This window comes from Cryptomeria japonica, chromosome 5 (assembly GCF_030272615.1).
Source record: "Cryptomeria japonica chromosome 5, Sugi_1.0, whole genome shotgun sequence".
In the NCBI taxonomy this organism is placed as follows: Eukaryota; Viridiplantae; Streptophyta; class Pinopsida; order Cupressales; family Cupressaceae; genus Cryptomeria; species Cryptomeria japonica.
Window position 1 is genome coordinate 55,180,461 of NC_081409.1, and position 26,226 is coordinate 55,206,686.

Genomic DNA, 26,226 nt, shown 5'->3' on the forward strand with positions numbered 1-26,226 from the left:
TTGATCACCTCCACTTAGCATTGAGTCACTAAATTCGTAGATTCGTGAAGACCATGGATAGATTGATGAATTCACCTCTCGCCTACCTTGAGCATTGAGCCTTTCAAGTCGTGGATTTTAGCAAGTTGTGGACAAATTTCTTCACCTCACCTCAAAACCGTGGATTTCATGAGGTCATGGATTCTAGCAAGTCGTGGATTTCTCCACCACATGTAATTTTTAGTTTCATCCACACTTATCTTTTTCTTGAAATCCACCTTTAGGAATACTTCACATTCCTTGATTGATTGCTCCACTTAAGCTCTATATGATCATGACTTCATTGAGTTCATTCCTTGACAACCTTGCAAAATTGACACTGTTGACAACTTTCCTAACTTGACAACAATATTTCACACTTTTCACTACCTCAACCCTAAACCTCAATACTATTGCTCCACCATGGACTCCAAACATGAAACATGACTCCCTGACTTGGCCACCTTCTGACAATCAAGGCATTGCATCTTCACTTGATGACTAAGCTATAACAACTATGCTACCAAACAAAAAAGTGGGGGTCCCCATTTGCAATCGGGCGATGTATGAAAAGGTCACAACAGTTAGGAAGACCATTATTAAGATGGAATACATTTCAAGAGTTGATCCTGAAAATCGAGAATCCTCCATGGTTTGATGCTTTCTATACTATTGCACTATGCAATCTCTTCTACAAGATGGTCACTAAAGTCATGGCCCTTTGGTTGAAATCTTGTCTTAAGACAACCATCTCTAAAAGGCAAAGTGGATGTCTAGCATAAGACAAATCCTTGATGGAATAGTAATAGCCCATTAAGCCATACACTCTACAAAGAGCAAAAAGAAAGGGGATGTTATTAAAACTAGACATGAATAAACCTATAATACAATGTCATGGGATTTTCTACTTCAAACCCTAGAAAAGTTCGGGTTTGTAGAAAGCTGGTGGAGTTAGCTCTACAACTAAATTTTTGTGGCCTCCAATTTGCTAATAAATGACATTCCAATGGAGTCTTCACATAAACAAAGGCTTGCAACAAGGGGACTTTTCCTCATTGTAAATGAGGCACACAAAACAAGCTTTGAAAGCTAAGTTTGCCAAGAAAAACATTCAAGGGTTGCAAATCTCTTCAAGGGTCAAGTATATCACAAACCTTCAATTTGTTAGGTTGTTATGAGAAGGCCTCTAGCATAAGATAAATGTTACTAAGTCATAAATCTTCTTCCTTAGAGACTATTGTGAAGATTCCCTAAATATTTAGAGGATCTTTGGCTTTGATAGTGCAAGGCTACCAAGTTCCTAGGGATGCCATTGATTGATAAGAAAGAAACTCTAGAGGATTGGTAGTCATTAGTAAAATGAGTACAAAATAATATTTCATCCTAGAAAGACAAGTGATTTTCACTTGTTGGAAGGATCCAACTAATAAAGTCTTCTTTGACATCTATCCTAATCAACGTTATGTCTATCCGTCAAATTTGTGGGGAGATTGCCAAAGCAATTTTAGACATTGAAAGGTATTTCTTGTGGAGAGGGATGGAGGAGAAGAGGAACTTCAATATGGTCAAAGGGGATTTGGTGTGCAAAGAGAAGAAGATCAAAGAATTGGGCTTTCAGGACTGCATGCTAATGAATAAACTTTTATGGAAAATTTATGCAGAAAAAGATAGTTTGTGACATAAAAATGATCATTAATTGTAAGCTTGGTAGTATTCATGAGTCTTGGCTTCTAGGCAATGTCCTCTCAAATGCATTGGAGAAAGTAAGCAAGTTTAAGAACGGTTCCTTTTCCCATATCAAAAGGAGAGGCAACACTATGGCTTAATGAGCTGCAAACCAACAAATTAACCTGAGAAAGGAAAGTGATTTTCAATAAGGTTTGGACGTTTCTAGATGAGACCCAATCACAACTAGTCAAGGATTTACAAGGGCTAGAGGTTTCGGCAACCTAAAAAGGGACTTTGTATAGTAAGATTTAATATATTTTACACCATGCACACAAAAGGAAACACGTGAATTTTTAACAAATAATTGTGTGAAATTAAAAAATAATAAAATAAATTTTTAAAAATTAGAAAAATGAATAAAAAGGGATATGTGCTTCCAGATTGAGAACGTGAATGCCTAGGTGGAAGGCAATGGAATGATGATTTAGAAAGGGTAATGTTGGTAAACAGATTTGTCACTGTGAATTCTCCTTCAAACTTGACCCTGTTCGCCCGAAGAGCAGTGACAACCGTCCCAACAATTGGGGAGATTGTGGTGAGGACACAATCTTCCTCTGCGTTTGAGGGGGCAGCTCCCTTGTATGATGGGGGTTTTTAGGATTTTTGTGTACTTTTAACCTAAAAGTACATAAAGGAGAAAACACAAAACTAAAGAAAGATAAAGAATAGAAACCCCAACAATAGACATACGAATACCAATTGAGATTTCACAAAAGATAACGATTACAAAGGGGATTTAAGCACAATATAAGTTTTGACTTGCAATGATGATGAAAGAAGAGCTACAAATCTCAACATACGAAGAGCTAAATAACTCTAGCACATCCAAACCAGGATACCAAAGCTTGATAATGTTTCATTACATCAATTGCATGAATCATAAGCATTCCAATAGATGATAAATGATTTGTACGTGGACAAAAGATACCACTAATTTGACACACAGAAAATCAGCAATAATAACTCAAGAACAACATATTGAACATATGAACTAAATTCACATCCTTTATTACTTCCATGAAATTATACAATCCCAAGAACTCTCTTGTACAAAGTGCAAAACCAAAAGTCATCAAACTAGTTCTTTAAGAATTTCTCCATAGTCTCCCCTTTTGAAAAAGTATCTCCCTTTTAAAAAAAAAAGTTCCCCCTTTATAAATGAATTGGCCTTGTATTTATAGGCATCTTGCAATAACTACCTTGATAACTAACTCATAACCACTTTGAAAAACCACCTTAGGTAACTACTTAGGATAACTACCCTAGTTACCCACTTAGAATAGCTACCTAAGTGACTACTTCTAGTAACTACCTTTTTTTTGAAGACAAGTTAGGATAACTAACTTTTACCAAGCTCAAGCCCAAAAGCTAACTTTAATTACAATAAGTGACATAAGTCACTTTTACAAAGAACAACTTGAAACATTATAACATTAAAGTTATGGATCTTGCTGAAGTACACTTCTCCATCTTTGTCTGCTCCATTTGCCTTTGTAATCATCTTGTCATATAGCCATTCAAGGATGTAACACATATGTCTTTCCCTTCGAATAGAAAATAGAACTCCAAGGGTCTCCATAAGAATGAAAATCCACCTTTCAAACGAGCACTATCATGAACAAGTTGGCAATGTTCTGTTACTACAATCCCTATACTCTATGATGTGACATTTCCTCTAGGCGGTTTGTCAAACTTTCCAAGTGTATTTCCTGCGGTTGCATTCCATACGGCGATGTCTCTTTCGATGGCTCTTTAGGAAACATTTCAAGTGCATTGTTTTTGTTTCCATATTCGGCATGTATGTCTTTGGGAACGATTCCAACTACAATATCTGACAAAAATGTCCCAGCCAATGTGTTTTGATACATGTCGATAACCTGTCCCGAAATTCTCGTTCTTGAGCATGGGAAGATGCCAGCAAAGCTTGTGAGGCATGGATTTATATTTGCACTTGCACTCTCTTGAAAGTTTCTAAAGTGTTTTCAGTAGACATTGTGCTTTGAAGATCTTTGAAACCACCTTTTTCCTCATCCATTTCCTGTGAAACTTTATACTTCAAAAGGCAACTTTTCTTTAAGATAATCTGATAAACTTTTACATGATTTATCTGTGATTCCTCATGATATGCATATCTACCACAGGCAACTGCAACTCGAACATCTGATAAAACCCTTTTACCGGTAATGCTCCACTCCATGCTTCACATTCTGCATGCACCAAGAGAAAACATTCACACATATGCTGCAGCCATGATGACACCACATTTATTTGAGTGATTTTATCAAACTATTAAGGCGCTTTGTTTTTATGACCAGCTTGAGTTCATATATGATCTTCAATCACCAAGAAAACACGTCCTCACAATCAATGTTGGTACATGACATTGAGTGTCTTCAAGGTGGTCACCACATTCTTTTATGCATGTCAGCTGGCACTAGTCGAGTTCCAAATTCTTCGAGGCAAATCTCTGTGAAACAATTCTCGAGCCTTTACAACAAGTCCATTTTCTGCCAACCTACAATCATTGAGATGACGTCTTTTTGAGGCATTATGAGCAAACAGTTTGCGCCTTTTCTATGCATCCACATTTTAGATGTATGTCGACAAAGTATTTTTTATTACACCACCTGACCTTCCTTTATCATTTGTGCTTTGATGGATATCTATACTCTTATTCAAAGCTCCCATTTTGGTACGTGAAAGGAAGATTGTAGGCAAAGCTTGTTGGATTTAGTTTTGCAGCTACCAAGAGCATTTGCTCAATACTTTCTAAATCTTTCTCAACGATTCTATTTTCTCTTTCAGCCGCAATTAGTGCACTCCATGAGATGATATTCAAACCTTCATGTTCCTAGACTACGCTTCCATGTCGTGCAAGTTGAATTTGTCTTTGCTCCTCCCGATTGCATTTGCTTGAAAGTTTTTAAAGCTTTTTCAACACATCACTTTATGCACAACCTGCAATCATTTCATTTCCTTCTTTACGATGACGTCTCTTTGAGCATTTGGTGCGTTTTAATAAATGTTTATAAATTGTTCCAATGCTTTCATTTAGGCACAGGGGGTGATGATGTTGGATATCATCATGGAACCACCGCTTGCATTTGCTTCAGGTTCCTTAGCCTTTTCACCAAAACAATCTGCTGCATATCATCCTCTGTACCATTATGCTTTGATGCAATAGTTATTTGCGAGTAGTTATAATAACTACCTCCCTCTTGGTCTTTGAGATCAAATGAGAAACTCCTGTTGTCAGCAATTTGTGAAACTTAGCAGAATGGCCGACGTGAGTATTTTCATCCATTTCAGATTTAGTTATATTAACTGAATTGTAAATGCATCGGCAAGCTACGCAACTTGACCAAGTTGCCCAAATATGAATTGTCATAACCAGCTCTTCCTTTCGGTGATTTCCACAAATAAACAAACTTGCCGATATAGTTCACTTATCCTTCGCACCTTCACTCCATCGGTGACTTTTGAGAGTGCCTCAAGTTGCTGATATTTGAATTCTTACTTTGAGATAATGAACCCAAGTGCATCAGTTTCTTTGTTAACTCGAGCCAACTTACTTATGGTGCCTCCGTAATGAAATGCATTTGTTTGCCTCAGTTTTTGGCAAAGAGAAGTAACTTACTGATGGTACCCTTATTACCAATGGTGTTCAAATGGTGAATTAAAAAGTAAAAACCAATGAATTTCGGTGATCTTTACAAGTTCGACAACTTCATATACTTTCACAACTTTATGAAAAGACTGAAGACACTCGATTGAACTTTCATATCGGCAAAATACAAACTTACCAAAGAGAACCTCCCATAATGAAGAATCAAGTTTATCCTAGATCAATATTTTTTTATTTGTTTTTGAAAAATTCGCCACATCACTAAAAATAACATCTCGAATCTCCTTGTTGAGCCATTTAATCATGAGCTGTAAATTGGCCACATTATTTGAAATTACACCTGAAACATCTCCATAATAGGATTTTATAGTATCTTGCATAGATTTTCAAGTTCAATTGCTCTTGTAATTTTCAACACGATGCATGATGACTTCCAAGAGTTATGATTGAAATGATATTGTTCCGATTCAGGATGTAAAGAGATCTAACATTTGCAAATGATTGGAAAGTTTTTAGCTAGAAGGTTCCCATTTGTAGCATTTTGATGCAAAAAGTTCAAAATTTGTCAAGTTTAAAATTGGGGCTAACAGGTAAGTTTTACAAAACTTGTTATAGGAAAGTTTTAAAGACTAATCAAAGACCCACTTGTGGTAAGAAGAACAATTGAGGATTAGAAGATACAATGGCACCTTGGAAAGATGATATTGCATCTTGCTTTCATTCATTTGGCTTGTGCAATGGCAAAGGACGTTGTAATGTCCCTTTTCGTATAATGCACTAGTTTTGCCCTAAACTTTGCAAATTTCCTTCATCCTTGTCAAAATCCACCTAAGCAGGAGATAGGGTGCCAAAGTGATGGGGTGGAGGAAAAGAAAGAAAATCCTAAAATACTCCTCCAAGTGAAATTAGCACCCAACCTATAGGAGGAATGCCAAAACATGGGAAGGAAGGAATTTTCTTCCAAGAGTAAATATTCCTCCATCAAGGCAAAATAGCACCCAACCTAGGAGAGGAGCACCAAACAGGGGTAAGGAAGGAATTTCCTTCCAAGTGAAATAATCCTTCATCATGGTGAAATTGTGCTCAAGTTGAGGTTAGAGCGCCAAAAGAGGGTAAGGGAGGAATTTCTCTCCCATCCAAGAATTCCTGCATCAAGATGAAATTCTGCCCAAGACAAGAGATGGGCGCCAAAATGAGGTCAAGCAGGACAAAGTCCAAGCGTCCATAATTCCTCCTCCAATTAGGATTTGCGCCCAAGGTTGAGCTGGAGCGCTAGAAAGGGGTTATGAAGGAATTTTCCTTCATGCCAAGTATTCCTCCATCATGAAGAAATGACACTCAAGGAGAAGAATGGACGCTAGAAGTTGGTGGAGGAATTTCCAAGTTCTTACAAAAATCCTTCACCATAGAAAATTGGTGCCTGTTGTGACCATTTCACACATCGCCCCATTTGAAATGGGGACCCCCTCTTTCTGCTCGTTTTTTTGCTCGCCTTTCGCTTTGCTTTTTAGGGTTTTGGTAGTTTGTCAGTTGTCTGGATTTAGGGTCAAGCCTTAGGGTTTCCGTTACTGTCTTTTCAGGCCAGAGTCCAGTCAGTCTTGAGAGCTTTTTAAGCTTCCTCTCGCAGGATGCAATTTTGAATAAAATGAATTCGCCAGCAGAGTCTTAATTTGTCTAAGTGTTGATGGTGAAAATGTGAATTTTATTCAATTGAGTAATTTTGACCTAAATTTTGAGTTTTTTTTATATTTGATCCTGGGCGTGGGGAATGATTTGTTTTTGCCTTGAGAAGTGATTAAATTCGTGAAATCTTGATATTTTGGCCTGTAGGAGCAAAATCGCTCCTGTCCCTCAGTGAAGGACCGGAGCTCGTTTTCAAAAATCTCACTGTCTCTGCAGGGTCAAGATGAATTTCGAATTGGAAGTGATAGAGAAAGGCGTGATCTTTCCGTTGAATATAAATTGAAGAATTTCACGAACACGGAAATGCCCCAGGGAGCAAAATCGCTCCTATCCCTCAGTGAAGGACCGGAGCTCAAAATCAAATATTATTTTGTCCTTGCAGGATTTTAATGACTTGACGATTTGAAGAGGTCCAAGAAGATGTGTTTTATCAAATGAATATAACTTGAAGTGCCGTCGTGAAGGAGAATGACCCAAATATGCAAAATCGCTCCTGTCCCTCAGTCAGGGACCAGGGCGAAATCCATTGTAGCTCCCGTCCCTCTCCCAGGGACCAGAGCGAAATTCTTCATAGGGCATGTACTGGGCAAAGATCAAGCAAGTTTTACGTTTGAAGGCAAGAAAGGAGGTGAATTGAACCCGTTGAAGACAAATTGAAGATTACCAAACACCAACAAGGGACCCAAATGCCTAAGTTCGCTCCTGTCCCTCAGTCAGGGACCAGAGCGATTTTTGTCTCAGACAAATTTCTTGCCAAGTTACAATGAATTCCAAGGCATGGATGAGTGAAAGAGAGTGCAACAAGACTGTTGAAGATAATTCTTGAGGATAGCAAAGTGAGATGAAGCCTACAAGAGCAAGTTCGCTCCTGTCCCTCAGTCAGGGACCAGGGCGATATGATGATTATGTTGCCTTTTCACTAAGTTCAGGACACTCCAAGAACGAAGTACAAGGTGGCGAGGATGTTTTAAGGCGTCTCAATCAAGAACGAAGTTACAAAGACCACTAAAATGAAGGATTTGCACCAAGACACTCAAGTTCGCTCCTGTCCCTCAGAGAGGGACCAGAGCGAAATCCTCATGAGGCTCTAAATTTTGAAGGATTACCAAGCATCAAGTATCCAAGGAGATCAAAGGGACTTTATTTTGCACGATGAAGGTAATGGCAAGTTGAAGAAGGCAAGGACAAGCTCAAAACCTTGAAGTTCGCTCCTGTCCCTCAGGCAGGGACCAAAGCGATATTGACTATATTGGCCAAATCTCTCAAAAATCACGTTGAGTCAAGGTTATGCGAGATGATAAAAGGTCTAAGGCGTCTTAACAAGATGATATACAAAGGTTTTAAACGCCAAATGAATACCAATTTGTACAAAGAAGCTATATCGCTCCTGTCCTTTGGACAAGGACCAAAGCGATTTTTATTAAAACCTTCATTTTCCTTCAAATGCATGTCAAGGCAAGGGTCGCACAAGGTCGAGGACGCCATTTGGAAGACTATGAACAAGAGGCAAAGATCAAAAGTTTGCAAATTTGAGCCAGGACACAAAGATCGCTCCTGTCCCTCACCAAGGGACCAGGGCGATGATCCTCCAAACATCAAAACGCCTTGTAGAAGTCAAGTGAGACAAGCATGGAATGAAGAAATAACATTATTGTTCGCCTTATTAAGGGGATTGGTGATTTAAAAAGCAAGATCAAAGGGAAACACCAGGATCGCTCCTGTCCCTCTCCAAGGGACCAGGGCGATATTTGCTAAAACACTTGTTATCCTTCGAAGGTCATGACAAAACAAAGTTGCAAAGGGTTTGAAACGTTGCTTGAAAGGTAATGAACGTGGAGTTGATATCAAGAACGGAGAATTTCAAGTAAAACATAAGGATCGCTCCTGTCCCTCTCCAAGGGACCAGGGCGATATCACATTTAGAGGCACTCATTCACACAGGCAAGTCACTTAAGTTTGAAATTCCTAGCAAAAACGCCAACTTCAACGTAAGGATGAAGATTTTGAACGCCAAAATTGCAAGAATCAAGACCAAGTTGATGGATCGCTCCTGTCCCTCAGTCAGGGACCAGGGCGATGAGGTTTGCATTTCTCCATTTTCAAATTTTGGCACTAAACAAACATTTTGAATTTATTTAAATGCTAGGAAAATCGATATTTAATTGAAAGCATTTAAAATTTGCGCTTGATATCATTAATTAATTATTGCCTTGTAAAAGAAAGTCGAATTTATTAATTAATAAAGGCATTTAATAATTAATTATTAATTATTAATTATTAATAAAAAATCAAATGGCGCGCTTTTTACAAAGGTCGGCCTTTATTATTTATTTAAAAAATCGTTTTAATTGCCTCATTTTATAAAGTCGGCCTAGAGGTGAATATGGAGGTGAGCGCTTATAAAGGGAGGGTGAAAGTTTCATTTTTACATCGTCATTTATCATCTCTTATATGCGATTTGGAGTATACAAAGAGGAAGCGAATTTCATAAAGGAGAAGGGCGAGATCCTATCCAAAGGTGGTGCGAAGTATTATCAAAGGGGTGCGAGTTAGAGTTAAGGCGAACTTGCCAAGGATATTGGAAGATCACGTCAAGGACATCCCCAAAGGTGGCAAAGTTGATAGGAAGGACGTTCATTATCCTTGAGGATCACGTGGCAAAGGCTTCAAGCGTTAATTTTGCCTAGGCGAATTTTATTCATTTTGCATTCTAGTGTTAGCTCTCTAGTGAGGTATGGCGATATTGGTTTTATTGTTTTAATTTTGTACGTTGATCGTCATAGCTTAAATTTTGAATTTTGAATTTTGAATTCCAGTTGCTCAATCGTTTTTTAGGAAATGATAACTCAAAGACTTATCATGATGTTTCCTAAAATTTACTCTCTAATCTATGTTATATATTGCAATATCCAGTTACTTATTGTGAAATCTTGTGTAGGTATGGCGACCCCTAAGGCGGGAGCATCCACCAGTCTTCCAGCTCTCATGAAAGAAGATCAGAAGACCGAAGAAGTGGAGACCAAGATCGTGTCGAAGTGGAGCAACATTGGAGATACTAACTTGGGCAACTTCAGCACGAAGAAATTTCGAGATGTCCCTTACATTGGTAAGCCATCACCTGTCGCCTGGAGGATAATTGAAAGTGGCATCATTAAGGCGGCCGGCTTCCCTCCAGCAGTTCAGTGTCATGAGTTGATGATCGAGTGTGCTCGTCATTATGATCCTCAATCCAGAACGATCGTGTCCAATGAAGGAAACACTTTGGCGTACCTTTCAGAGGAAGCTATAAGTGAAGCTTTCCATCTTCCAGAGCACAGGGACATGATATACAAGAGCATAGAAGGAGCCAGGTCAATGTACAAAGATGATCCAGATGCTTGTTTAAGCATCATCAACAAGAACTGGTTACTCAAGAGTCGTCCTCGCCTGAGTAAGGTACCGAACACACCACACAGGATTGATTTCCAGGAGGAGTACAGAGATTTGATTACAATGCTCAACCGAGTCACAGGATCCCCTCAGGCTTTTTACTTTGAAAAGTGGATGTTCTACTTCATTCAGGTGATAGTTCAGGGTAAAGGAACAATTCATTGGGCTAGAATAATTAGCCATTGCTTGGACGTACAGTTGAGGAGACTCAAAGCTACCAAGTCCTTCCACATGAGTTCATACGTCATCTATGCCTTGATCAGGAGCTTCGAGTACGCAGGACTACCTCACAGAGGAGTGATTGGAAGAGGACCCGGCGAGGTCAGAGTTTGTGATTCTTATGTCCACTTGCATCATCCGCCAGGAAGCAACTACAAGTTAGTTAATGATACCTTCACTATGAACATCACAAGGACGTTGCAAGGTGGGATTCACAACAGATTATCTCAGGATGCACAGAAATTAATAAAGAGGTATGGTGCTTGGTTTATTCAATTTCCGAAGTTTACTTATATCAGAGTTCATGGATGTCCTTCACCTCCATACATGTTGCCAAGATATCCGACAAACAGAATTGTCTAACTTGAGGTAACAAGACAGTTGGCAGCTTATGCGAAGGCATTCAGACACAGACATGGAAATGGAGTTCCGGTACCTATTATATTGGGCAATTCAGTTGAGGTATGTCCTAATGCTTTAGCCATGGATGACGCAGAGAAGGAGTTAGCCTTGTATTCTTTTTCATCCTTTGCTTTGAGAGAAAGCTTTGATCCACATGGACATTTAGAGGAAACAGTCGGTAGAAAGTTTAAGCATGAGTTTCAGATAGAAGATTTTATGATGAATCTCTTAGATGATCTTGAAGTGAAACGAAAAATGCATTCTAGATTGCCTTTGGATTTCATCAAGAAATGCAAGATTTACAGAGTGGCCGACCAAGCTCAGGACAGTGGCAGACATATCCAGTCATCCTATGATCGAGAGAGTAAGTCAGTAAGGTTAGATTGGAATGAGCCCGAGGTTGTGGATTTGGATGCTTTGATGGCTCCAGTCTTGTCTTGTACTCGCAGATGGGTTGACGTACAACATCAGAAGTTGAGAGAGCAAGGCATAACTATGACTTTCACTTTGGAAGAGAAACCAGCCGAAGGTGGAGCTAGTGTAAGCGAAGGCAATCCTAATCCTAGAAATTCAGGTGAAGGTAACCTTCGAAGTGCAAGTGAAGGCGATCTCCATCCAAGAGGTTCGAAGAGGAAAGAGAGACCTGGAAAGAGAGAATCTTCCAAGAAGAAACAAGAGGCCAGCCGAGATCGTTCATCCGGTACTTCTTCTAGACCAGAGAAGAGAACATTTCAGGTGGAAGAATCCATGGAGTCGATGGTACAGAACGATAGGCAGGAAGAAGGACAGGCACCGCAAAGGTCACCAGGTGGATCTCTCCAGGATTATGAGCTAGATGAAGATAAAGAAGATAACGAAGTAACATCTCCTCCCAGAGAAGAAGAAGTAGTGCATAGGGAAATTCAGGTTCAAGAGACAAGATCGGCCATCCCAGATTGGTTGAAGGAAAGATTAACGAAGGTGATCGTGATAGAGGACGAGGACAATGTGATTGATTTAGAGAGTCTTGTTGGACATTCCCAGGAAGTGACAGAGAAGAGAAAGGCTACCAAGATGTCCAAGATGATTAGAGATGAGACTGGATCTAGAAAATTACAGATAGCTACACCGGCAGTAGACAAGTATGAAGGTGAGATCTTAGCAGAGGAATATGATGTAGAGACATTTGAGCTAGGTCCATCCACAGCTGAGCAGACACTAGATGATGCCACAGATTCCTTTGAGGCATTGAAAGACAAGCTTAGAGAAGAAATGGAGAAGAGTAGAAAGCTTGAGAGAGAGAGAGGTGCATGGAGGACATATTTCAGTCATCTCAATGAGCCTTTGGGACGTCAGGATCCAGCTAGATCACCAGTGCAGGCACTTCCACTTCAATCAATTAATGAGGCAGAAAGATTCAGGAATATGGTCCAGCGTACGAGTACTTGGATGGATAAATCTCATACAGTTGCCGTAGAGTTTGTAACAAGGATGATGAAGATTATTCATCAAGCTATCCAGGTTCTTGAGATAATCCACAATTTGATGATAACAGTAGCCGCATTCGCTCATACCAAAGATGTTATCATTCCGGTCTTGAAAGTCATTAGACACACATCAAGGAAGGTCTTAGCGCAAGAAAAGATCATGGATGGAGGACCTCACAGTTTGCTTCAGTGGTCAACCTTACTCCATATGAAGAGTGTTTTCTTTGAGGACATTAGTACTAGATGTAGCCAAGTGGAGGAGGTGATCAATCCGATCCAGGACAGAGTATTTGAGGTACTTCGTACCATTCTTGGCAGGAGGATCGAGGTCGAGACAGATGTGGATATGCAGGAATTAGAGGATAGAATCAAGGTCATCTTCTGTAAGGACGCTAACGTTACAGACGAGCAATATGATCAGATGTTTGCCACTATGCTCCTGATTGAAAGAACAAAGGAACTTGAAACTTCATGGGACGCAGCTCTTCTAGATGCATTCGATCAGGTCATTCACTTAGAAGAAAGTATGAAGAATCTTCCCGAGATTCCAATTGCAGAGATCGAAGGAATCGTATCAAGATTCATTGCATATGCTAAAAAAGAGAATTGGAAAGGGAATAAGATTCTAGATGATAGGTTGTTATAGATGACATGGCATCTTAATTGTCATTGGTTTATGTCTCCTAGGTTTTTGTGCCAAATTTAATATTTGGCTATGCATTTAATATTATTCAGTAAAGAGGAGGCCATTTGTAACAAACCCTAATTAGGGTTTAGGTGTCATGATCTTGACCGTTGATCTACTTTCAATCTGGACCATACATTGTAATTGAGGATGCTATTTATACCCTCATTTTTCATTTCATTGATAATGTAATAGGAATGTAATAGAGAATAGAGATAGTCAAGAGATTAGAGAGATTAGAGTTTAGAAGCAATTTGTTTTTGTAGCAAGATTGAGTTTGAGGAAAGGAATTCAAGCAATTGTTGTACATGATGACTTTGAAATCAATGCAATATTGAAGTTATGGTGTTTTGTTGCAATTTTCTTGGTTATCTTCATGGTTGTTCAATTTACTTAAATCATGCTCAATCAAAGTAGTGTGTTAATTTGAGGGACAAAGTGTGAGACTTGATCTTTGGTAGGATTCGTAATCCAAACCACTAGCTTCTTGTTGATTGTAGGAACGCCTTGTGTGGTCGACTGGAGAATACCTGAATCATTTAAACTTCAATCATTATTGTATCTTGGATATGTACCTTCGTGGTAGTGTCTTTGATCTTTGATGCGTTGAAAATCATTTTGTTACCTTAGAAGATCGCATCAATTTCAATTGAGTTGTTATTTTATGGCGAAATTGAAGTTGGTAGAATCTTGCCAAGTCTTGTTCACATGAAGTCATTCTTAGGGTTAGACTAGATTAGACTTCTTGCAAAACCCTATCCTTTTGTTATTTTTTGAAAAGCTTCTTAGTTTAGTAAAATTTCAGGCTTTCGGAGCATAAGACCCCTTGAGGATACAGCAAATCACATCATACCACTGGTGCTTGTCCACACGTAGAGACCCTACTAACCAGAACATTGGAGTCATCCTAACTGATCCTTCATGCGAATCTTCAGCAGTTAGAGACTTTATTCAAGAGAGGATAAGATGCCTTTGGGTATTTTATTCTGTGTATGATTGTGTACAAAATACACGTCAACAGTGCCCAAGCAAGAGGAATTTCCAAACAAGAAAAAATTTCCTTCCCTTCATGAAAAACATAAAATTTGGCTAAGGCATGAAGAAATTCCTTCCTCAGGGGCAGAGTAGAATCAAGATCAAGGTTGGGCGCCAAAATGAGGTTAAGGAGGAATTTTCCTCCACATCAAAAATTCCTTCACCATGGAGAAAATGTGCTCTAAGAAAGGAATGGACGCCAAAGTGACATCAAGGAAGAAAGTCTAATTTTCCAAAATTCTTCGACTTCCTAGCAAATGTGCTCAAGGACAAGTAGAAAATGCAAAAACATGGTCTAGGAGGAAAATGTCAATTCCAAAGAAATTCTTCACCACCTTCAAAATGTGCCCAGTGACGAAACAAAACGTGGAATTCAAGGCTAAGGAGGAAAATTTCAAAATTTCAAAAAATTCCTTCCTTAGGGAAGAAATGCACCCAAGGTGAAGAATTTCAAGGCACGAGGAAAATTGGCTAAGTGAGGATTTTCTCTCTCTAGAATTTCGGAAAAGGTAAATTCCTCAAATGTGAAAAAATGGTCAACCTTCAGGATGAGGTTGCACAAGAACACAAAAATTTTCCTTCAGAACAAAAATATCTCTGGAAAGATTTTCTCTCTCCAAAATTTCCAAGCATTCAGGAATCCTTCAAAAGTGGAAAAGGATGAGTTGGCGACATGCAAAGAGAATATTCCACATTAATGAAGCACAATCTGGAAAATTATATAAGTTCCTTTGACAACGAGGTCAACTTGCATGGCGAGAATTTATTGAATGCATGGCGGCATGATGACGCATTTATTGCTAGTGAACGTTTTGACCAAGTGGTGGCTGATTAATTGCATGGCGGCTGGCAAATTCAAGGAAGTAGTAGCTTATTTAATGCATAATGGGCGATTTTGAATATAATGGGGCATTTATTGCATTATGGATGCCATTTTTGGGAGCAAAGAGCAATTAATACATAGTGGGTGTGATTCCCTATTTGTGATCATTTCCCACTACTTGGCATCATACTTGGAATCTTTGGTCAAACCCTAATTAGGGTTTTGCATGTTCAATCTTAGCCATTGATTGGTTTGTAATCTCGGCCGTCCATTTTCCTCTTAGAGACCTATAAAAGGGGGTCACCCCTTCATTTGTAAAGGGGGGAGATTGTATGAAATTGTTGTGATAAGCTATTAAAGTAACAAACAGTGATACATTGTTCTCTGATGCAGTACACTTGTGCTATTTTGTAGCTTGCATGGTTTCACTTTCCTCAGTTTAGATTTATTTCAAGCATTTGGATAAACAAAATTGATGGTAGTGTTTCATGGTGAGGTCGCATGCTCATAACTTTTGTGGGTGGATGATTTCTATCAACAGTATAAGGTTGGATTAAGCTATTATATGTGTATGCTTAATCTAAATTTTTGGATGAACATTGTTCTCTGATGGTGTTAATCAATGGTTTAAAATCTTTCAAACACGGTTTTGCAACTACTTTATGTAGTTGTCTACTATTGGCAAGGTAAAGTGTGGTTGATCTCATCCGAATCATTGCTATCGATTGAGTTCTTAGAGTTAGCATAGTTTTCCTAAACCCTTTCCCATTTTATTTCCACATTATCTTATCCAAAAAGTCCTAAAAAGAGCCATTTATTGCCAAACCATTTGCCAAATCTCCTTAAAAGTTTAGAATTTTGTTAAAATCTTCTTCAAGTATGCGTAAGTCCCCTTGGATTACTAGCAACATCACCAAACAAGTCTATATCCATAATAAAGTCGTAGTACGCAGTTGGAACCTTGGAGTCAATGTATGATCTTCTTGCAATCTTAGCATACATCTGATTTTGATCAAGAGAGGATAAAGTGACTGTCGGAAAACTTTATTCTGTGTTGGCATGATCACAAAATACCAGCCAACACTAATCAAGGATTATTAATAATACATGTTAATTTAAACACAATTCTTATCGTTTCCTTAATCCATTTGCTAACATGCTAATGCTGCATTGACATATAATAAGATCGCTGCTTGGATTGGTATTGTTGCTCTCCAATAATTTAATGCACCTTTTCGTATAGTGCTTGTTGTTTTTAGATCATCCTATGCATCGGCCTTATATATATATGCCTTTGTTTGAGTATGGAGGCGGCCTGTAACTTCATAATAGTTCTGATCTGATCAGATACTGATTCCTTTCCTTTATATCTCTCAATGGGAGGGAGGGGTCACACCTCTTCATCATGTACGCCCTTTGGCAAGAGACACACCCTTTCATCGTTAGCACCCTTCGAAAGAGTGCAACTCTTCATTATTTCTGCCCTTTGAAAAGGGACACAACCTTTCACAATCAGAACTGCACTTTTGATTCCCAAATTCTCCCCCTCAAATGAGGTTCTCTTCTCCCTTTTATATCTCATGTTTGAGGGAGTCACAACTTTTCATCTCATGTCTTTTGACCATTCATTAACTTAGTTAAAATTCAATTATATTTAATTACATTCTTTTATATTTTAATTTTAGTTTTATTATTATTATTTACCATTAAATTCTATTTCAAAGTGGGGAAATCACAACATTCCCCTTTTGTGCTTATGATGAGTTCTAGGGATGAAGTACCCCCTCAAAACCCTCATTTTATAGATTAAAAACTTTGAAATTGATTTATAATTTCTAATAGGTCAAGAAAACAAGTGGAATTAATAATTCACAGAACTTTCATACCACACAGAACATGGGTCAGACTTTTCTTTGCATTCAGAATGCCCAATGCTTTTTGTCTAAATCAATGAGATCTTTTCTGGGAAGTGTTCAGGGAACAAAGAATTTGCAATTTTTTAATGAGGATTCCATCCTGCCCATTATGGGAATTATTTCCCTTCTACATTGCATGTCATCAAAACAAAGCATAATATGCCTATTAACTAAAAAATATTTTTGAGAACGATACAGATTTGTTGGCCCTTCGATGCATGCTTCCTAAGAGAAATGATGGGATTTAGTCATGCCAAAATGTAGCAGCAAGAAGACATCTATTATATTCACTGCTTGAAAAATATATAACACTCAACCTTACAAGCTACTTCAAGTAGGGTTTTTCATGCAACCTTACAAGATACAGCAATCTCACATGATGGGAGAGGTGTTTCACTCATAGAAGCAATAAATGTGAAAAAGACCGCAAATATACGCAATTGATTGGGAATCGCCCATGGCCGCAATTTATTCCTCCAAAAAATCGCAATTTCCAGTAAATGTGTTTCAACAATTTTTTCCTGACTTCTGCAATGATTAATAGGAAATAACATAGTGATTTATCGAGAAAAAAACTACAGGAAACTATCAGAAACCCTAAACGCAAAACGTAGTGGGAAAAAACCTGTGAAAATGCAGCAGTACTCTATAAAATCAACATCCGACCCTAAAACGACATCACCAGGCTTATTTCAACAGCGACACGAAGGGACGTAAAGTGTTGAGCTGTTGGGAGGTGTTGAACAATCAGGTGTAATGTTGCACAGTCGGGAAATCCCATGGGAGGTAGGCTATCTACATCGAAATCTTTCCATTTCTTTTGCCTTTCTCTTCTCATCTCCATTTCTATTCCATTTCTAAATCTTTATTTCTAATCTGTTTCTGAAGTCTTGTAATTCTATTAGAGGAGTTCCTAACATGACCTAGAAGCTACAATCATTGTCACCATAGTTATAGAGGAATAGTAGTGCATTAGTCTAAAAAGGCATCCATCTAGAGAAGTATCAAAGCCATTAGTGACACCCTTAATAGAGAATATTACTGCATTAGTGCATATAAGCTTGCAGAATCAACCTAATGCATCAGCAATTCAAAGCTCTTGAAGATATTACTGCATTGTTCTATGATGAGGAAATAAACAAAATTTATACATGTCTAGTCAAATTGACTGAGGTCCTTGACTTCTTGAAACCCACTTAATTATTTAGAAGTGTGATCTTGAATATCAATTTAAAAGTGAAAAATGCTGTCAATTGTGAGAAACGATGGCTGATGACTGGAATATTACCCATTGCATTCTTAGGAGTTGGGACACCCGTTCTATGATAATTGTGCCTTTGGCTTTTCTTGTAATTGTATGCAATTTCTCATGTATCCTTTTGAAGGAACTGATAAACCATGTTGACAGCTGGAGTTTATAATATCCCTTGGAAAATAATTATGTTATGTTAATAATCTGTGAAACAAGCTTCCTATTTCATATGAAGCTTTATAAATAATCATTTAGATCCTCTGATAAATCATATTGTTTAAAATACTTGTGGTAGATGCAACATTATTTTCATCAAGCTGCTCAGAGGAAGTAAACAAAATTCAGGTTTATAATTAAATGATTTTTCAATGATGAAGATGGCAAACATAGAAAAAATGGTAGATACATTATTAAGTTTTTTATAGCACTTGCCTAGGTATCTCAGGAAGACAGAAATGGCTAGGACTTTTTCTTCAGATCACCTCAAAGAAATTTTTATATTATGTCTCTTATATCATTTGATACATTTTGAAATGATTTTTGATACCAAGGACCTTCAAAACTAGGAAATATTTATAATTCTGAGCCCTTTCATAAGAAATGTGCAACAATTTTAAAACCATACAAAAAAAAATGTTTTGAATGTTGCACAGCACTGCCCAAGCTATTAAATATTTTCTTAGTGTCGCATATCTATTACAATGGTATTTAAAATAGAACCTATTGATAACTTAAAAGCCATGAGTGACACTCTTTTTCATTTGGCCCTTCATGTAGATTAGGGAGCTTGAAATTAGAAAAGTGAACAAATAAAATGGAGAGAGTAGTAAAATTATTTTCTAACATTTCTTGAAAAATAATTGAATCAATAATCGAATGATATTGAATTAACTAATAACGAACATACAAGCATATATAAAGGAATTACAGGACAATGTTCTAAAAAGAGCAAACTGTTAACCTAAAGCTTAAAAAAGATTAAAACGCTAAATAAAGCTAAAAAGCAAACTATGAGTTCTTATAAAAGCAATAGTAGACTAATGAATAACTAAATGACCATTAATAGAACCACAAAAGAATACTCTGTGTTGATAATTCATACCCATGCCTGCAACAATCTTATCAACGAAGGTAATATCTACGATTGGTAATCCTACCGAGCGTGAAACCCGTTGAAAGTGTAGTACACCAAGTGTAATCCTGCCGAGCGTGAAACCCGCCGAAGGTGTTTTACGCCGAGAGTGTAATCCTACCGAGAAAACCCGCCGAAGGTGTAGTACACCAAAGTGAAACCCGTCGAAGGTGTAGTACACCGAGAGTGTAATCCTGCCAAGAGTGAAACCTGCCGAAAGTGTAGTACATCGAGAGTGTAATCCTACCAAGAGTGAAACCCGTCGAAGGTGTAGTATGCCGAGAGTGAAACCCGCCGAAGGAGTAGTACGCAGACAGTGTAATCCAATATGTCGAGAGTGTAATCCTACTGAGAGTGAAACCCGCCGAAGGTGTAGTATGTAATCTTGCCGAGAGTGAAAACCTACCTAAGGTGAAAATCGGGTATTGTGCGGTTGGGTACATTATAGTGGTATCAGAGCCAAAATCTTGCCAGCCTATGGAATTCTTGGGATGACTACAGAAATGGAAGAAAGGGATAATGAAATTGTTGCCAATAAAATCACCAAGTGGTATAACAAATATCAAAAGAGGAAGAATCTTCTAACATTTCAAGAATATCTAGTTCTAATAGGAAAATGTATACCTGTGCATGAGGAGGTTATCAGAATCTTTGATCAATACTCAAGCGAACCTAAGGAGATCAAGGCTATCGAATCCTTTGATAGGTACTATGTAAGGAAAAGAAAAGAGGAGTTGGATCCTGAATTAGGAACTCAATCTGAAACAAAGAAAGATGAAGACAAGTTCATATGTTCACCCCAACAACAGGAGGATATGGACAAGCCAAAGACAACAATTGTCCCGTCAAGTGAACACTTAAACTTTCATGACAACTGCAAGAATGAAGATGTTTGTACAAATTTTGTCAAGCCAACAATGGTTGATCAACTTCATGGAGATGCGAACTCTAGCAATGATCCCTTACAGGAGAAATCTCTACAGTTGGTTGAATACGAAGTTTACCCTTTGGTTAGGCATGAGGCATGCATGATTGTCATCTCTCCTTGTGAGTGGCATCTATATGAAGGAAGCAAGTTGGACTTTGATGAGTTATTCCTCAACTTTGAGCAGGGCAATGTTTATATCAGAGTGGAGCAGCGCAAACTGATTGGGGATTTGCAAGTGGTGCTCGCAATTACGGTGCGGCGTCAAGCTTTCAGCGGATACGACTACCAACATTCACGCATGGTCTGGGATCCCGGAGCTTGTCAGATGGCAAATAGTTACGGATTGCTCGAGGGCAAGCAATCTTTGGGCCGGGAGGATGACTGTAATGTCCCCAATTTTAATAAAGTGACTTAATTAAGTTAATTCATTAAGTGGTCCTAAATTTTAAATAATATCATAAGGACTTATTTAATTAATTAATTTAATTATTAAATAAAGGGGCCCAAATTAATAAAATAATAAACTTTTGGTGTCGGCCGTTTGTAACCCTTCAGGAAACTTCCCAAAGCCCATTTATAAGGCCGAGTTTGGCATAGTTGTAGGTATGGTGAGTTTGATGTTTTCTTTGTATTTGTGAATTCCAGTTGGAGTTTCATTTTGTTGCAGTTTCGGAGGTGCAAGATCCTCCCTATTCTGTAATCGCAGTTTCGGTGATTAGCAGCCATCCTAGGCTGCCGTTGGAGATATCATTTCTGATATTTCACTTTGTACTTCATTGTCGGATCTATCTCTACCATGTGGTACTATAATTACAAATATTTAGTTCTTGGCCATTCCATGTTGTTGGTGTATACTCTGTGTTGATTCATACCCGCACCTAAAATAATCTTATCGACGGAGGTAATATCTACGATTGGTAATCCTGCCAAGAGTGAAACCCGCCGAAGGTGTAGTACACCGAGAGAGTAATCCTGCCAAGAGTGAAACCCGCCGAAGGTGTAGTACACCGAGAGAGTAATCCTGCCAAGAGTGAAACCCGCCGAAGGTGTAGTACACCAAGAGTGTAATCCTACCGAGATCCTACCGAGAGTGAAACCTGCTAAAGGTGTAATCTAGTACGCCGAGAGTGTAATCCAGTACGCCGAGAGTGTAATCCTACCGAGAGTGAAACCCGCCGAAGGTGTAGTACGCCGAGAGTGTAATCTTGTCGAGAGTGAAAACCTGCCGAAGGTGAAATTCAGGTACTGTGCGGTTGGGTACATTACAGTAATAGTCTTCAACTCAAGTGATCTACAATTTATAGGAGTTAATCTCACATTCAATGCTAGCTAACTGACAAACACTCCCCAAGAATATAGGGAGATAACTAACTGCCTGAATCCTTATTTCACTGAAGTTGATTCCCTATTTACCTTAAGATAACTAATGGAATAACTGCAGCAACCCTTATTTAATTAACACAACTAAATCTAGCAGACTAGCTAAAAGAACAACTAGATCTAATAGCAGACAAATTTCAGTCAACCCACATCCATATCAACTACCAACAGCTAAATTACATGTCTCAACCCAAAGTATCTGTTACATCTAAACCATAATACCTGTATGGACCAATATGATTATTATTCCTGACATAACTGAGTTAGATATTTAATCAACTCTCTAACTAAAACTATCATCATACAGCCTGTCTTCCAACAGAATCTTAGCTGTTAGACTAGGGTATAATAATTCTGTGTTTATTGATCTACAAAACACAAAGGTTTACAAAACAGTCAGGCTCAATTCTTCTCTATCAAAATAAGGTCCAAAGACAGCTGGTAAAGATTCTGTCAGAATTGTTAGGGTTCAATTCAAATGACTGACACTACAATTCAGTAAAGAATAGAGTTCAATAATGAGACTGGTAATCAAATTTATGAATGGAATTTTTTCTAGTATACTAAAGAAATCATTTATCTTGCAATCTGTATTTTGAAACCTAAAAAAGAAATCAAACAAAGCAATTGTTTATATTAAAATTTGCACGACTGACAACTATTTAATATTGGAGTTCTTAAACTTCCAGAGTCTGTGTGATTTGAATGTTGTTTAACTTTGGAATCACCTGTGAATGAGCACTTTTGGATTGATGTTTTGAATCACCGTGTGATTCATCATTAAGATCAATTATAAGCTATGTTCCAGAGTGTATTGGAGACGGGGATGGCAGGATGGCAGGGGACACATTTCAAAAGTTACTGCCATCCTCCAAAAATGGGCCCTGGACCAGCATCCCAGTGTGTGTGTGTGTGTGTGTGTTTGTGTGTGTGTGTGTTTTTCTAAAAATGTATATGATTTTCAGACCAATGTTTTGAATCACCCTTGTGATTCATTATCAGGATCTTCTCAAAACATTGTGCGAAAATGATCAGACAATGATAATTCTAAAAGCAACATTATAAAGATTTTACTAACTTTCTTTATGATTTATTTGAAATTTTGAAGACTATGTTGAGCTTTTCATTAGTGACGTGTGTGTGTGTGTGTGTGCTTTCTTGATGATTCATTTGAAATTTTGAAGACTATGTTGAGCTTTTCATTAGTGGCGCATGTGTGTGTGTGTGTGTGTGTGTGTGTGTGTTTTCTTGATGATTCATTTGAAATTTTGAAGACTATGTTGAGCTTTTCATTAGTGACGTACATGTGCGTGTGCGTGTGCGTGTGCATGTGCGTGTGCATGTGTGTGTGTTTTCCTAAAAATATATATGATTTTCAGACCAATGTTTTCAATCACCCTTGTGATTCATTATCAGGATCTTCTCAAAACATTGTCTGAAAATAATCACACAATGATAATTCTAAAAGCAACATTATAAAGATTTTAATAACTTTCTTGATAATTCATTTGAAATTTTGAAGACTGTGTTGAGCTTTTCATTAGTGACTTACTGTTATGTATTTTGTAGTCGATTACAGGCATGCTTAAAAGAGAATGTATGGTTTGAAACCAAGCAAAGTAGATAATGGATGCATAAAGAACGTATATAATAGCTGTAGTTTTGTCATATTAAAGTGATCCTCACTAAACTTAATCATCAAAAAGGTGCAAAAACTAAAGAAATTAGTAGAGTTATAAGTTCTTCTTTCCATTAATTATCTTTCTAAATGCCTTCAAAAACACATTCGTAAATACAGTGCATCCAAGATGTTACAAGATTTAAATACGGGCATTATATCATGGAAATGAAAGTGTAAAGTTGACATAGGTATACTTACCTTCATATATGGGCATGAAGCACAACCACCATGAATTGAACAACCTTCACCAGATGCCACTCCTGGAACTATGGAAAGCTTTGTTAAATTTTCAAATTCACTTGACTCAAGATCACCTGAAGACTGCGACTTTGATATTGAATCAGATGAAACAGGAAAGATAATTTCCACCTCAATTTTTGATCTTCTAACCTCTTTCAGTATGTTACGAACTGCGGCCACAATAGCTGTCACCATGCCAGATTCGGTGCCTAATATGAACTGAAGATGTTCATCAATATCACGACTCACTGCCTCTTGCACATGCTTCGTGATGAAATCCAAAATATTTTGTGTAGAACCTACAACTCCCATTCCTCGCTTCTTTGCTTCCATTGCAAGTGAAAACATTTCACCTGGAACCTCAAAATGAGCAGTAAGGAAAGCATCACAATAGCCTTCCTGAATTCTCGAAACCACATCTTCACCAAAGAGATTATGTACAATGCATGTGCCATCCTGCAAAACAATTGCTACTGATAAGCCAAGCCAAAAGATAATATTTAATATACATACAATGCTAACAAACTTTCTTGTTAATTATATAAAACTTTGCTCAAACAAAATGATGTTAACAAAGTATGATAAGATCCAGATTATTGATTTTCATACCCAAGCATTCACACTTAACTACTTCAGAGCTAAGTTGCCGGTTTGGGTTCAAGCACCGGATTTTGGTTCGAAAAACCGGTACACCAGTACGGCGAAATTTTGAAAAGGGGTTTGGGTTTGTTTAGGTTCGTTAGTACAAAAACAATATGTATATATGCAGCCTAGAAGCATGAATTAAGATTAGAATGTCACATAGCATCATATAAACAACAAAACCACCATAAACTTGTAATCATGGCATCATGATCATACCATCATAGCATCATATACATCAAGTTCAATGTCAAAATAATAATATCGAGTTCAAGTATCATTGTTTCAACAATTAAATATCCGCTCTAAGCTGCAATTAATAATGTTTATATTAGAACAAAGACCTAGCAAACTGGAGCTCTTAGAGGAAACCACTGCTACCTACCAACTGTACTATGTTTGATTAACTTGTGTCAGCAGGTCCTATGTCTTGTGTTACAGCCTTTTCTATGGTCATCTAGCACTACCATTCTCATTTGAATGTTCTTCACCCCAATGTTGTTCTCTAATCATTAAACCAGTAGATCTAATGCCCATTCACATTGATTAATAATGCTCCAGTTTGGGATCTTGAGGATATCCTGAAGCCCTTGGTGGTACTCTTTTAACATTTTGGAGTCTCCTCTGTCACTTTTGGTATATAGTAAAGGCAAAAACAAACTTTTGGAGGATTGAGGGTATACAAGATTAACTGTAAACGCTATGGTAACGAGCAATAAGGTTGTTTTTATATAAGGGTGCATGTTGGTGGTATTCAACACCTTGATCAAACTCGGTGTGTTTTGTAACTTGAAAATGGGTCCTTTGCACTTGAACATGGCTATGCATGCATCCTTCACAATACAATCCTCACCACAAATTTAATGCAATCAATCAAGTCAGAGACATATTTGTAAGATTTTGAGGTACCAGCAGATTTCAAGTGGCTAATTGCAAAAAAAAAAAACTATATTTTTAGGCGCCCAAGCGTCTGGGTTCACCTAGGTTCACCCCGGACAAACTAACTCACCTAAGCACGAACCCTGGCCAAACCCACATGCGAACCGGACCAAGACCAGTACCAAAACTGAACCGAACCGGACCAGTACCAGGCCCTCAAACCAACGAACCCTGCAACTTAGCTTCAAAGAAAAGTCCAAGGAGCAAGCTTTTAATTGATAAACTATTTATGGAAATGAACTTATTCTTGCAATATTGTTACCAAACTGTGACGTAATTTCCTCACATGTTGACAATAACTCATTCTAGAAGAGTGCAGATTTTGTAGCTATAAACTTCGACCTATTGCTTTGACCGTACAGTTCTCAAATAAATGATGACGATTTCCCTGTATCTGTTTAGTGAAGTATTAATAGGGTATGTCGATATAAATATATGGATGGCTACAAAGTTGCAGGCATGGCATTATTCAAAAACATTCCATGGGTACATCTGTAAATATTGAGAGCAAGGCCCAGTGTGGATCCCTTGCTCTGTTTAAGACTTGAGCAGACAATAGTTAAGAGTTCAATTTTAATTTTCTTTATAGTTTTATGATACCCACTGATCCCTCCTCATCCCCATTAGACATATAGAGATTAGGGCAACACCAAATCCAAGTATTCCAGAACCCATTTGAGATCATTTGAACAAAGTTGTGTAATCATTCAGAATCCTACATGATTACCATTTATCTACTCATTTTAATTCGATGGACAATTTAAATTTACAAAATAGGACACTAACTACTGATCAAATCCCAACCTATTGGAGCAGTCTACAATCATACAGATATCCAAATTGTCATCCAAGATCATTGGCACATTGTTGATGGTGTGTGTATGAGTAATGGTGCCAAAACAACTAATTTTGTACCAAATGTTTACTGCATCTTAATGTCCAATGAAGGTGTAATATTTTACTCCCTTGTATTTGGGAATGCTTGGAATGCCTAGGTTGCTAG

At 37.9% G+C, this 26,226-nt stretch overlaps 1 protein-coding gene across 5 annotated transcripts in view; it reads right to left on the reverse strand.

Moving 5' to 3' along the window:
* LOC131068577 (quinolinate synthase, chloroplastic) overlaps nt 1–26,226 on the reverse strand; it is a 67,451-nt gene that overhangs the window by 13,887 nt on the left and 27,338 nt on the right. For all 5 annotated transcript variants that reach the window (XR_009112027.2, XM_058003805.2, XM_058003806.2 and 2 more), the window contains exon 6: nt 23,601–24,098. Coding sequence is in view for 4 of the 5 variants with exons in the window: in XM_058003805.2 (XP_057859788.1) it covers nt 23,601–24,098 (498 nt within the window). In the remaining variant the exon portion in view is untranslated. The remainder of the gene's footprint in view (nt 1–23,600; nt 24,099–26,226) is intronic.